The sequence below is a fragment of the Sander lucioperca genome, chromosome 14, assembly GCF_008315115.2.
Source record: "Sander lucioperca isolate FBNREF2018 chromosome 14, SLUC_FBN_1.2, whole genome shotgun sequence".
NCBI classification, from domain to species: Eukaryota; Metazoa; Chordata; class Actinopteri; order Perciformes; family Percidae; genus Sander; species Sander lucioperca.
The window spans coordinates 8,438,402-8,453,401 of record NC_050186.1 but is presented as its reverse complement, the minus strand read 5'-3'; the positions used below and the strand labels follow the sequence as shown (position 1 = coordinate 8,453,401).

The 15,000-nt window shown below is 41.4% G+C and overlaps 1 protein-coding gene and 1 pseudogene across 1 annotated transcript in view; one reads left to right on the top strand and one right to left on the bottom strand.

Moving 5' to 3' along the window:
• Positions 1–751, bottom strand: part of LOC116057122 — a 14,169-nt pseudogene extending 13,418 nt beyond the window's left edge.
• The window catches only part of hsdl2 (hydroxysteroid dehydrogenase like 2), an 18,487-nt gene continuing 3,837 nt past the window's right edge, over positions 351–15,000 (top strand). Inside the window, exons 1-9 of the mRNA XM_031309528.2 lie at positions 351–446; positions 1,241–1,384; positions 5,032–5,195; positions 6,801–6,899; positions 7,270–7,384; positions 8,719–8,822; positions 8,908–9,006; positions 12,446–12,640; positions 13,956–14,027. Of these exons, the coding sequence (XP_031165388.1) occupies positions 1,368–1,384; positions 5,032–5,195; positions 6,801–6,899; positions 7,270–7,384; positions 8,719–8,822; positions 8,908–9,006; positions 12,446–12,640; positions 13,956–14,027 (865 nt within the window). The 5' untranslated portion in view covers positions 351–446; positions 1,241–1,367. The remainder of the gene's footprint in view (positions 447–1,240; positions 1,385–5,031; positions 5,196–6,800; positions 6,900–7,269; positions 7,385–8,718; positions 8,823–8,907; positions 9,007–12,445; positions 12,641–13,955; positions 14,028–15,000) is intronic.

Below are 15,000 nucleotides of genomic sequence, written 5' to 3'. Positions count from 1 at the left end.
CCTGCACAGAAATCCATTCATATTAATATATTATTATTACTCACACACACAGATATACACACACACACACACACACACACACACACACACAAACACACACTAACATGAATCAATAACCTGACACACACACACACACACACACACACAGATAAAGGCATAGATATAGAACATGTTCTATATCTATGGATAAAGCAATCAGTCCGTTCTGGACGTGTTTACGTGCAGTTATCGCGGGATTTCAGCCAATCAAACGCTGAATCGTCGCTCCCTGCTGTGCCTTTTTGCTCGCGACACTTCCCACCAGCGCCGCTGTAGAGATGATCTCTGTTAGGACCAAAACAACAGCCGAAAACGAGCGATAAACAGCGCGCGACGGGCGGGAAGAAGAGAGCGGAGTCAGCGGGGAGCTAGAGGGATCTGTGGCGGGAACATGTTCCGGTAAACAGGTAAACAACAACAACAACAACAACAACAACACACACACACACACACACACACACAAGAAGGAGCGGTTGACGCCGAACAGGCTCGCGCAGGTGCGGTTCAGTCGCCAAGGAAACGCCGCGCGTGTAAGGAAGGAGAGGTTTGGGGAAGGTTCCTCGCGCTCACCCGTCCATGGTCCGCGAGGAGGAGGAAGAGGAGGAAGAAGAGTTGTTGTTGTGGTGTTTGTGGTCCGCGAGCCTTCCGCAGCGCAGCCAGGCAGCAGAAACAACGAGATCACTTCCCGTTTGGTGACGTCACGGCACAACATGGCGGCTCGCGCGGACACGCCTTTTAGAGATCAAAGACAATAATCAAGAAATCATTTAAACTAAATTCACACAGCTTTCACTGTTACTATTACACTATATTATTATTATTATTATTATTATTGTTATTATTATTATCATCATTATTATTATTATTATTATTATTATTATTATTATATTATCACTATTATTATTATTATTATTATTATTACTATTATTATTATTATATTATTATTATTATTATTATATTATTATTATTAGGATTATTTTATTATTATTATTAGAGAGACAGAGAGACAGTAAGTTACCCTGTGTGTAAACACAAACATTTAAAACATTAATAAGAAATAAGCAATAAATATATATATATATATATATATATATATATATATATATATATATATATATATATATATATATATGTGCCATCCCAGAGACTGTAAACAAAGATTGATCTATCTTTATCCACGCGGGTGCATCTTTGTTTGCAGACCGGAAGTGGAGCGGAGTAGGTGATCTCTGAGTTCCGGTTGAGAGGAATCTTGAAGTGGGTGAAAGGTGGACTAGACGACAGGCTGTCATTCTTCAATAAGAACTTCAACACAGATATATTTCACGATGCTGCAGAACACAGGGTGAGTTTACACCGCCACACGTTCAGAAACCCGCACAGAAAACCCGCAAAACAACGCTGACTTTACTCAAACCGTCCATTACTAAACCGAGAAAAAACTCAATAATTACAGAGATGTTACTGACATACGGTGCTTGTGTTTGGGGTTGAACTTCAGCCGAATTCCGAAGGGGACATTTCTGCTACAAAAACTGTACGTAGTTTGGTTTTGGTGCTTTTGTCCTTTGACCTTTGAGCACGTTCCGTTGAAAGTTGAAGGTTTCTTCTACGGAGTTTGGTAACAGCCGCTCTTGCATTCCAGCGTTGCATTATCTAACCGTTCTTGTTGCGCGGTGGCGTTATTCACACAGTCCACTTCAAACCTAGAACCACTTTAAGAAAAGGGGTCTTAATGAAAGTAAACACTTTATATATCGGGACTTTATGTGAGCCGGATTGTGTGTTCAAATCATCTGCTTCAGAAACTGGACTCAGTTCAGTTCTGTCTTGTCTGTCCTATTATCTGCAAGCAAGTTATTTTAAAAGTTACATTTTTTTTCAGTGGAGTTTGGTGTACGCAGCTTTTGGTGGTCGTTCCTCGTGTTTAAAACTATTCTTGTTGGGGTTTCTTCTCCAACATACACACAGATACTACCAATAATTAAGTACCAGATGTTTTATAGGGTTTGGTGAATGCAGCAGAAGTTTTCTCCTTAATTTAGCTGCGTTAGCATTAGTTAGCTTACTTGCTAACAGCAGCTCCAGCGTTCATATTTTTATGATTTTATTTCAGTTTCACATTTTTGGGTAAACAGCGTTAATGTTTGTTTTGTTGGATGTTTATTGCAACACTATTCAAACAGGTAATGTTCCTTCACAATAAAAGCCTACGATGGTATCTTCTTTGTTGGGGGCTTTTATTGTGAAAAGTAAACAGGAAGTCTTCTGAAAACTTAATTGGACTATTTCCAATTCGCACAAAATGACGTGAAAATCAAACAAACAGAAACACATAATGGTAGAACATTTTAATCTTGTCTGAAGGAAAATAGTAAAAAAAAAATAGTTTTATTTTGAAAATCTTTCAATGAAAATAAAGTAATTTCAAAGTTGTTATTCATCACGAGCATCACCAAAAGCTTTAATGTTCAACATTGATTGATAGCGTTGAAAAAACCTGCAAAAATAGTTCCAAAAATGTCGAAGAAAGCAACTGTGTGTGTGTGTGTGTGTGTGTGTCTGTCTGTCTGTCTGTCTGTGTGTGTGTCTGTGTGTGTCTGTGTGTGTGTGTGTGTGTGTCTGTGTGTGTGTGTGTGTGTGTGTGTGTGTGTGTGTGTGTGTGTGTGTGTGAAAAGTGAAGAAACAGTAGAAAAGAACACCAACATTTTTTGGAAAAAAACGTCAATTTCTTTCCGAAATAATCAACTAAACGGTGGATAAAAGGAGCTGAAACCTTTCCTCAGGTCCCAGAGGGAGTTTCTCTCTTCCCTTCTTTAAATAAAAACCAGAAAGACGACAGTTAGACGTTATATTTGTTCACCAACATTCGCTGACGTTAGCTAACGTTAGCTGACGTTAGCTGACGTTAGCTTCTCTGTGTCTCCAGATCTCATGAGAGTTTGGTCCTGAGCATAGGTGGAGTTTGACATTCGAGCAGGGGTCTAGCAGCTGAGACCAGGCTACCACTTGGGGAACGCAGCATGAGCACATATGGCCAAAACAAACATGCTAAATAAACATATGTTTATTTTTAAAGAAGATTTTAAATTTAGGGCTGTCAGCATTAACGCGTTAATCGCGATGCGATTAAGGGCCGCCGCGATGCGATTCATTTTTTTTAATCGCAGAAATTCAGAGAAATTAAAAGAAATGAATGGTTTGACAGCCCTATTTAGGAGTTACTAAACACTAGATGGACTCTGGTAAGGAGAGGGATTTGTAGTTTTTTAGTTAGGTACTTGGAGGAATTGTGCAATAATGACAGATTCACACATTTTTCTTTTGTTGACAGTAAATAAATAATTACAAATCTTAAAATCAAGTTCATAAAGTAACTTTCTTTGCATTCATTTGATTCCCAATCAAGATCCACTGGTAAGAATGGCTTTCCATTGTTAATATGGACTTAAAAACTGTTCTGAAATGCAAAATAATAGAATTTTAATCATGTGATAAAATATGCGATTAATCGCTATTAAAAAAAATGAATCATTTGACAGCCCTAATTAAGTTACATTGTAACAATTTAACAACTCGCCCTTATGAAATCACAGCACGGCTGTCTGGGAACGCAACAGACAGACGGAGACAAACTGCCCCGCCACCTAAATTCAACTAAAATGTAACGGTGACCAATCAGAGTTGGACCTCCAGTCTGTTGAGATGATCTCCAAACGCAGAAACGCAGAAACGCAGCGCAGTCACACCGTAAAACATTAAGACACGTTGAGAAAAAAGATCTGTATTTTGCCGTAATCCACAGCGATCAGTAGATCCTCCTCGCCACTTAAACAAAGTGGAATAAACGTATAAAAGTCCAAATCTACACAAAACGCGCAATCAATTAGTAAGTTGACAGCAAATGTATATACATGGCATTTAGGGAACCTTTATGACAACGTTGGCACGGTAACATGTCCAGACTAGTGCAACAGTCATTTTAATTTTTTGCGTCTGTCATGACCTGGCTCTTAAGCATGACAAAAGGTGGAGACACACACGGTTGTTCAATTAAATCCAATTTATTTATATTAACAAAGATAAACGTGCAATCAGTTAATCAGTAATGTGTGTAATGTATGGATGTGTGTAATGTATGGATGTGTGTAATGTGTGTAATGTATGGATGTCTGTAATGTATGGATGTGTGTAATGTGTGTAATGTATGGATGTCTGTAATGTATGGATGTGTGTAATGTATGGATGTCTGTAGAGGTAACAAAGCTAAAACGCAAAAGTAACTAAACCAAAAATCCCAAACAAGCCAAGCAACCTTGAGGAGGGAGAGAGAATGACTGCCCCAGTGCTCCCCCTGCCCCCCCCTCCCGCAAACTCCGTGTATGCTCCTGAGACAGTTAGACGTTGTATTTGTCCAGCAACGTTAGCTGGCGTTAGCTGACGTTAGCTGGCGTTAGATGTTGTATTTATTTACCAATGTTAGCGGACGTTAGCTGACGTTAGCTGGCGTTAGCTGGCATTAGCTGGCGTTAGACGTTGTATTTATTCACCAATGTTAGCTGGCGTTAGCTGGCGTTAGACGTTGTATTTATTCACCAATGTTAGCTGGCGTTAGCTGGCGTTAGCTGACGTTAGCTTTGTTCAGCAGCAGAGTTTGTCCCTGAGACGGGAACAGGTCTGGAACAAAGTTAATGTCCTCCTGATGTGTCCGTCTGAGAATCAAGACGAAAGAATCAACCAATCAGGACGTCCTGCTGTCTCCAAGGGGGGGGGGGGGGTGTGTCTGTCTGTCTGTCTGTCTGTCTGTCTCAACATGTTACCCATGCATACCGTCTCCGTTAGTCTATGTCAAAGTTAAAGGAGGGTTTTCATTGGCCGTAATAATAAAATGTTCTTCCGTTTCGCTGGACCTTCTGTATGCCAGTTAGCATCTTAGCACGTTAGCACATTAGCATGCCAGCTAACTCTTGTATCTCCCCTGCTGTGTTCCAGGAAGCTAGCGGGCTGCACGCTGTTCATCACCGGAGCGAGCCGAGGGATCGGTAAAGCCATCGCTCTGAAAGCCGCCAGAGACGGAGCCAACATCGTCATCGCCGCCAAGACCGCCGAGCCCCACCCAAAACTACCGGGAACCATCTACACCGCCGCACAGGAGGGTAAGCTAACAGGCTAACTGCTAACACACACAGAGAGACAGACAGGCAGACAGAGAGACAGATCAGTGTTAAATAACGTAGATTTTTTAAAGACATTTTTGATTCTTTCACGATACATTGGACACAAAGCGTCTGCCTGTCTGTTTGCCTGTCTGCCTGTCTGCCTGTCTGCCTGTCTGCCTGTCTGCCTGTCTGCCTGTCTGCCTGTCTGCCTGTCTGTCTGTCTGTGAGTAATGACTCTAGAGACATGTAACATGTAAAGCTGAGTGTGGTGATCTGCTCTAATGATTAGTTTCCACATTTAAAAAGGCTGAAGGCTGAAAAGTGAAAATGTGTTTTTCAGTATTAAAATACAATCTATTCACGTCTAGTATTTGATATTCTGTCCTCTCGAACACACAAACACATCTGAAGAGTATAAACTACAAATACACAGAGTACTCTGCTGCCATCTAGTGGCTGTTAGTGCTGCTGGAAAATAAAGTTTAGAAATTACATGAAATATTTGATTGCTGGAGAGTTGGGACATTATCTAAGTATTTAGATTATATTAGATTAGATTATTGTCATTGTGCAGAGTACAAGTACAACGAAATGCAGTTTCCGTCCAACTAGAAGTGTAAAAGGAGCAGAAAAGTGCAACGTGATATCAAGTATAGACAGGACCAGAGATATAGAGCAGTGTAGACAGTAGTGTACAGTTGGTTAACAGAAGGTGGTTTAGAGTAATATCAATTAAATATAAATATGTGCAGTGTATTAGCAGTTACCTTATAAGAGCAGAATACATATGGCTACGTAATATGAACAATGTATGAACAACATGTACAGATATTAAATATTTAGTGAGATTAATAGACATGTTTTTAGACGTTTTCGTCGCCTTTTTCAGAGCCTTTAGTGAGATTATTAATGTGTTTTAGTGAGATTATTAATGTGTTTTGTGTGTTTTAGTGAGATTAATAATGTGTTTTATGTGTTTTAGTGAGATTATTAATGTGTTTTGTGTGTTTTAGTGAGATTAATAATGTGTTTTGTGGGTTTTAGTGAGATTATTAATGTGTTTTGTGTGTTTTAGTGAGATTATTAATGTGTTTTGTGTGTTTTAGTGAGATTATTAATGTGTTTTGTGTGTTTTAGTCAGATTAATAATGTGTTTTGTGTGTTTTAGTCAGATTATTAATGTGTTTTATGTGTTTTAGTCAGATTAATAATGTGTTTTGTGTGTTTTAGTCAGATTATTAATGTGTTTTATGTGTTTTAGTCAGATTATTAATGTGTTTTGTGTGTTTTAGTCAGATTAATAATGTGTTTTGTGTGTTTTAGTCAGATTAATAATGTGTTTTGTGTGTTTTAGTCAGATTAATAATGTGTTTTGTGTGTTTTAGTCAGATTAATAATGTGTTTTATGTGTTTTAGTGAGATTATTAATGTGTTTTATGTGTTTTAGTGAGATTATTAATGTGTTTTGTGTGTTTTAGTGAGATTATTAATGTGTTTTGTGTGTTTTAGTGAGATTATTAATGTGTTTTATGTGTTTTAGTGAGATTATTAATGTGTTTTGTGTGTTTTAGTGAGATTATTAATGTGTTTTGTGTGTTTTAGTGGAGGCGGCGGGTGGGAAAGCTCTGCCGTGCATCGTGGACATCCGAGATGAGACGCAGATCGGAGAAGCTGTGCAGAAAGCTGTCGACACGTTTGGAGGTACAGACGCACTTCTTACAGCTTCACAGAGTCACAGATCACACAAAAGGTAGAATAAAAGAAAGATATGAAGGGGAGAATAACGAGGAAACGAGAGTCAGGTCAGTGTTTGGGCTCTGATACAGGAAACTGTTCTTTATCTACTTTGTTGGTGCCCTTTTTGTCGCTTTTTTAAACATTTTTCTGACTGTTTTCCAATTCTTTTTAGTAAAAGAAAAAACGTTGAAAGCTTAAAAGTGTATTCTTTTTAATAGACATTTTTGCAAAATCTGGATTTCCAGTTTGTAGTGTAGTAATGAAACTGGTTTCAGTGTTTGGGTCAGTGGTGTCGGCCGGTGACATCATCACAGTGCTTGGTTCTGATTGGCAGGAATCGACATCCTGGTGAACAACGCCAGCGCCATCAACCTCACGGGAACTCTGGAGACGCCGATGAAGAAGGTCGACCTGATGCTGGGAATCAACCTGAGAGGGACATATCTGACGTAAGACACACACACACACACACACACACACACACACACAGAGACACACACAGACACACACAGAGACACACACAGACACACACACACACACACACACACACACACACACACAGAGGTACAGACACACATACACACACACACACCCAGAGACACACACACATTTTAGTGTCACTATGTTTGTGGGGACCCGTCATTGACATAATGCATTCCCTAGCCCCTTACCCTAACCTTAACCATCACCACTAAATGCCTAACCTTAACCCTTACCCTCACCCTAACCATAACCTAATTCTAACCCTAATCCTAAAACCAAGTCTTAACCCTCAAACAGACCTTTAACCTTGTGGGGTCCAGCATTTTGGGCCCACAAGGTTGTCGGGACCCCACAAGTATACTGTATTCCCCGGTTTTTGGACCCCACGAATATAGTAAAACAAGCACACAGAGAGACACACACACACACACACACACACACACACACACACACACACACACACAGAGACACAGAGACACACACACACACACAGAGACACACCCAGAGAGACACACACACACACACACGCACACACACACACGCACACACACACACACACACACACACACACACACACACACACACACACAGACACACACGCTGTCGGTACACGATCCGTTCTGCCTGCACGATCCGTTCTGCACATGCGCAAAATGTTCGCGCATGCGCGGTTGTACGAGGATTTACGACACTGCACGATCTGTTCCACGCTTCCGGTCGACAGCCAAGCTAACAGCTAATTCGGCTAACTGCTAGCTGAGACAGCATGTAATAACTTTAAAAGACCCTCAAAATAAAACTTGAAAATAAATGTTGACATATATAACAAACACCTAACATATATAACAGCTGTTACGTCAGTTCTACTTTACTTGTGCTCATTTAAAATACAATCACTCAATACTTGTCTTTATTGTTATTACTGTGAAGTCTTAATTTAGCTGTAGCCTGCTTTTCCCATTACGTTTGAGTTAACGTTATTTTAGACTGAATCTAGCTGTCAGCTAGCGGTTAGCCGAATTAGCTGTTAGCTAAACTAACGTTAGCTTCCCGGTGGAGGCTAGCCATAGGCTAGCGTGGAACAGATCGTGCAGGTCGTATGGACGCGTAAAACAGTATTATCTTGCGCATGTGCAGAACGGATCGTGCAGGCAGAACGGATCGTGTACCGACACACGCATACACACACACACACACAGACACACTAATAAACTGTTTATGATTCTAAAAAGCTAACGAGCGTGTGCTAACGAGCGTGTGCTAACGAGTGCCTGCTAACGAGCGCGTGCTAATGTTTCAGGTCGAAGCTGGTCATCCCCCACCTGCTGAAGAGCGCCAGTCCTCACATCCTGAACCTGTCGCCGCCGCTCAACCTCAACCCAGTCTGGTTCAAGAACCACACCGGTAACCATGGCAACCCACAGGAACCAGCGGCTCAGCATGCACCTGGGCAGGAATAACGCGTCTTTGTTTGTCGTTCTGTTTCCAGCGTACACGATGGCCAAGTACGGCATGTCCATGTGCGTCCTGGGGATGGCCGAAGAGTTCAGAGGTCAAATCGCCGTCAACGCCCTCTGGCCCAAAACCGGTCAGTGGCTAACTGCTAGCATGCTAACACACTCCTCATACACTCTCATAGTAAACTAGCATGCAAACAGACTCCTCATAGACTCTCATTGTAAACTAGCATGCTAACACACTCCTCATAGACTCTCATAGTAAACTAGCATGCTAACACACTCCTCATACACTCTCATTGTAAACTAGCATGCTAACACACTAGCATGCTAACACACTCCTCATACACTCTCATTGTAAACTAGCGTGCTAACACACTCCTCATACACTCTCATTGTAAACTAGCATGCTAACAGCTAGAACAACCTCTCTCTCTTCCATCATCATCCTTCTGGATCTTTCTGCTGCCTTTGACACAGTGAACCACCAGATCCTCATTTCGACACTCCGAAATCTGGGTGTCTCAGGCTCTGTGCTCTCATTGCTCACATCTTACCTGGCAGACCGAACCTACCGGGTAACCTGGAGAGGGTCTAGCTCAGAACCTTGCCCACTTAAAACTGGGGTTCCTCAGGGATCAGTCCTGGGTCCCCTCCTCTTCTCTCTGTACACCAACTCTCTCGGGTCTGACATTCAGTCGCACGGCTTTTCTTATCACAGCTATACAGATGACACCCAACTAATTCTCTCCTTTCCTGAGTCTGAAACTCAGGTAGCAGCTATAGCAGTATCTCGGCCTGTCTGACTGACATCTCTTCTTGGATGTCCACACACCATCTGAAACTCAACCTCGACAAGACTGAGCTCCTTTTCCTTCCAGGGAAGGGCTCTCCTACCCAAGACCTGACTATAACAATCAACAACTCTATAGTAGTCCCCACCAAGACTGCTAGAAACCTGGGTGTAACACTTGACGACCAACTCTCCTTCACTGCTAACATTGCTGCAACCACCCGATCGTGTAGATACATGCTGCATTACATCAGAAGGATACGTCCCCTTCTAACGCAGAAGGCGGCTCAGGTTCTGGTTCAGGCTCTAGTCATCTCACGTCTAGACTACTGCAACTCCCTCCTGATTGGCCTGCCTGCATGTGCCATCCGACCCCTGCAGCTCATTCAGAACGCAGCAGCTCGACTTGTCTTCAACCTCCCCAAGTTCTCTCACACTACACCGCTCCTCCGCTCTCTTCACTGGTTACCAATTGCGGCCCGCATCCGCTTCAAGACACTAGTACTGACGTACAGGGCCACGAACGGATCAGCACCCGCTTACATCCAGAACATGGTCAAACCATATACCCCAACCCGCCCACTTCGTTCTGCATCAGCCAAACTGCTGGCTGCCCCCTCTAGGGCTGAACGATTTTTGAAAATAATCTAATTGCGATTTTTTTTCCCAAATATTTCGATTCGATTATTTTTTTAAGCTTTGTCTTCTGTATTATTCAACAAAGACAAACAATAAATCATTTTATAGTATGAACAACACACAATTACACACTACAGTTAAAAAAGTAAAATTATAGTATATACACACACACACACACACAACTGTATTTTTTTTTTTTTTTTTTTACAGTGCCCAGAGAGGAGCTGCCTCCAGCCCCTCCCCCTCGTGAAGTTGCGTGCTGCCGTGTGCACTTGTTCAGAGAGGCTATCGTTACGTTAGCTAGTTGCTGGTGTTCTTGTTCAGAGAGGCTATCGTTACGTTAGCATGTTGCTGGTGTTCTTGTTCAGAGAGGCTATCGTTACGTTAGCTAGTTGCTGGTGTTCTTGTTCAGAGAGGCTATCGTTACGTTAGCTAGTTGCTGGTGTTCTTGTTCAGAGAGGCTATCGTTACGTTAGCATGTTGCTGGTGTTCTTGTTCAGAGAGGCTATCGTTACGTTAGCATGTTGCTGGTGTTCTTGTTCAGAGAGGCTATCGTTACGTTAGCTAGTTGCTGGTGTTCTTGTTCAGAGAGGCTATCGTTACGTTAGCTAGTTGCTGGTGTTCTTGTTCAGAGAGGCTATCGTTACGTTAGCATGTTGCTGGTGTTCTTGTTCAGAGAGGCTATCGTTACGTTAGCATGTTGCTGGTGTTCTTGTTCAGAGAGGCTATCGTTACGTTAGCTAGTTGCTGGTGTTCTTGTTCAGAGAGGCTATCGTTACGTTAGCATGTTGCTGGTGTTCTTGTTCAGAGAGGCTATCGTTACGTTAGCATGTTGCTGGTGTTCTTGTTCAGAGAGGCTATCGTTACGTTAGCTAGTTGCTGGTGTTCTTGTTCAGAGAGGCTATCGTTACGTTAGCATGTTGCTGGTGTTCTTGTTCAGAGAGGCTATCGTTACGTTAGCATGTTGCTGGTGTTCTTGTTCAGAGAGGCTATCGTTACGTTAGCTAGTTGCTGGTGTTCTTGTTCAGAGAGGCTATCGTTACGTTAGCTAGTTGCTGGTGTTCTTGTTCAGAGAGGCTATCGTTACGTTAGCTAGTTGCTGGTGTTCTTGTTCAGAGAGGCTATCGTTACGTTAGCATGTTGCTGGTGTTCTTGCCGTGGGATTAACTGTACTAATAAAACCGTTGAAACACCTCGGCCACGCTGCTGTGAAAGCTCCCCGAACGTCATTTATCAGTCTGGTTGTTACCCCTCTCAGTGGCAGCTCCTCCACTCATATCTTTATAACGGAGCTAACCGGAGCTAACCGCTAATCCGAGCTAATCGTTGCTAACCGAGCCTTGAGTTCTGCGTGTCTGTATCCATTAACTGCATGTATGGACTCGAGCCAGAATAAAACCCTTCATGTTATTAAAATGGCTGTAAAAGTTTTAAACTACAACTCAGAGTTGTTTGAATGACAGAAATCAGCTCCAGGTACGGCGTAGCGTTAGCGTGCTAGTTGATGCTTTCTCTGTGGAGTGCAGACTGATTTGCTCTCGCGAGTCATGTGACCAAATCGCAGCCTTTGTGATTAGGAAATCGCGTTTTAACATATCGCGATATTATCGCAAATGCAATTAATCGTTCAGCCCTAACCCCCTCACAGCGAGGGAGAACTAATCACTCAACCAAATCCCGACTGTTCACTGTCCTGGCTCCCAAATGGTGGAACGAGCTCCCCATCGATATCAGGATGGCCGAAAGCCTCCACATCTTCCGCCGAAGGCTAAAAACGCATCTCTTCAGACTATACCTCGGATTAAAAAAAAAAAAAAATAATAATAATAATTCTTGAACCTCCACTTTCACATGTCTCTTTGTAGCTTTGCCTATTTAAAGTGAATGTATTTACACTGACTGCTTGTGGTCTGGAGTCTGAACCTTCACAGTTGAAAGCACTTAATTGTAAGTCGCTTTGGATAAAAGCGTCAGCTAAATGACATGTAATGTAATAATGTAATGTAACAGGCTCCTCATACATTCTCATAGTAAACTAGCATGCTAACACACTCCTCATAGACTTTCATATTAAACTAGCATGCTAACAGGCTCTGTGTGATGCTAGCCCTGCTCTGACCTGTGTGTTGTTGCCGTAGCGATCCAGACAGCAGCGATGGAGATGTTAGGCGGCGAGGGCGTCGGGAAACAGTGTCGTACAGCTGACATCATGGCGGACGCCGCCTACGCTGTCCTGTCCCGGCCCAAAGACTACACGGGTCACTTCCTGGTGGACGAGGACGTCCTGAAGGAGACGGGGGTCCAGGACTTCGAGCAGTACGCCGTCCAGCCAGGTAACGCTAACTCAGCTAATGCTAACGTTAACTCAGCTAATGCTACAGGGAGAAGTAGTCAGATTACTGCAGTAAAAGTACTAATACCACACTGTAATAATACTCTGTTACAAGTTAAAGTCCTGGTGTGTGTGTGTGTGTGTGTGTGTGTGTGTGTGTGTGTGTGTGTGTGTGTGTGTGTGTGTGTGTGTGCGTGCGTGTGCGTGTGTGTGTGCGTGCGCAGGAATCTTAATGTGTAAAGTAACTAGTAACTAAAGCTGTAACAGATGAATGTAGTGGAGTAACTAAAGTAACTAGTAACTAAAGCTGGAACAGAGGAATGTAGTGGAGTAACTAAAGTAACTAGTAACTAAAGCTGTAACAGATGAATGTAGTGGAGTAACTAAAGTAACTAGTAACTAAAGCTGGAACAGAGGAATGTAGTGGAGTAACTAAAGTAACTAGTAACTAAAGCTGGAACAGATGAATGTAGTGGAGTAACTAAAGTAACTAGTAACTAAAGCTGTAACAGATGAATGTAGCGGAGTAACTAAAGTAACTAGTAACTAAAGCTGGAACGGATGAATGTAGCGGAGTAACTAAAGTAACTAGTAACTAAAGCTGGAACAGATGAATGTAGTTGAGTAACTAAAGTAACTAGTAACTAAAGCGGAGTAACTAAAGTAACTAGTAACTAAAGCTGTAACAGATGAATGTAGTGGAGTAACTAAAGTAACTAGTAACTAAAGCTGTAACAGATGAATGTAGTGGAGTAACTAAAGTAACTAGTAACTAAAGTAACTAGTAACTAAAGCTGTAACAGATGAATGTAGTGGAGTAACTAAAGTAACTAGTAACTAAAGTAACTAGTAACTAAAGCGGAGTAACTAAAGTAACTAGTAACTAAAGCTGTAACAGATGAATGTAGCGGAGTAACTAAAGTAACTAGTAACTAAAGCTGTAACAGAGTAATGTAGTGGAGTAGAAGTAGAAAGTGGCATGAAAAGAAAAGACTCAAGTAAAGTACAAGTACCTCAACATGTGTACTGGAGTACAGTAAAAACTGATCTATTATTGATGAATTGTGTGTTTTCACCGTGGACGGAGAAGTAAAAAGTCCTTTAAACTAATGTTTTGGAACTCAGTTCTTAACATAAATGTCAACTTTATTGTTAAAATGATTGTATCTGAAATTTTGATATGATATGAAATCAGTGATGTCATCCAATCGGCCCTAGCTTTATAAGTCTGTAGTTTAGCTTAGCTTAGCTTGTAGCATTCACACACACACTGTCGTGTGATGTCATACTCATGGTGCTCTCTGATTGGTCGACAGGTCACCCTCTGCTGCCGGACTTCTTCCTGGATGAAGCTCCAGAGACTCTGGTGGAGAAGATGGAGCAGCACGGTAAATATTACACATACTAATACACATAATACACACTATACACATACTAATACACATACTACACAAACTACTACACATAATACACACTATACACATACTACACACTATACTATACTAAACACATACTATACAGAGACTCTGGTGGAGAAGATGGAGCAGCACGGTAACTACTACACATACTACTACACACACTACACCTTATACACATACTACACACACTACACACTATACACATACTACACATACTACACCCTATACACATACTACACACTATACACATACTACACACTATACACATACTACACATACTACACACTATACACACACTACACACTACACACATACTACACATACTACACATACTACACATACTACACACTATACACATACTACATATACTACACACTATACACACAATACACACTATACACATACTACACATACTACACACTATACACACACTACATATACTACACACTATACACACAATACACACTATACACATACTACACATACTACACATAGTACACACTATACACATACTACACCCTATACACATACTACACATAGTACACACTATACACATACTACACATACTACACACTATACACATAGTACACATACTACACCCTATACACATACTACACAGAGACTCTGGTGGAGAAGATGGAGCAGCACGGTAAATACTACACTATACTACTACACATACTTTTAGATTAGATTCAACTTTATTGTCATTGTGCAGAGTACAAGTACAAAGACAACAAAATGCAGTTTGCCTCCAACCAGAAGTACAAAAAAGCAGAAAAGTGCAACGTGATATACAGGCATAGACAGGACAAGAAATATAGTGCAGTGTTATAAGAGCAGAATAAATATGGCTATATAATATGAACAATGTATGAACAACATGTACAGATATGTGCAATGTAGTAGCAGAGACATTATAGTAGTAGTAAGAATAATATAGATA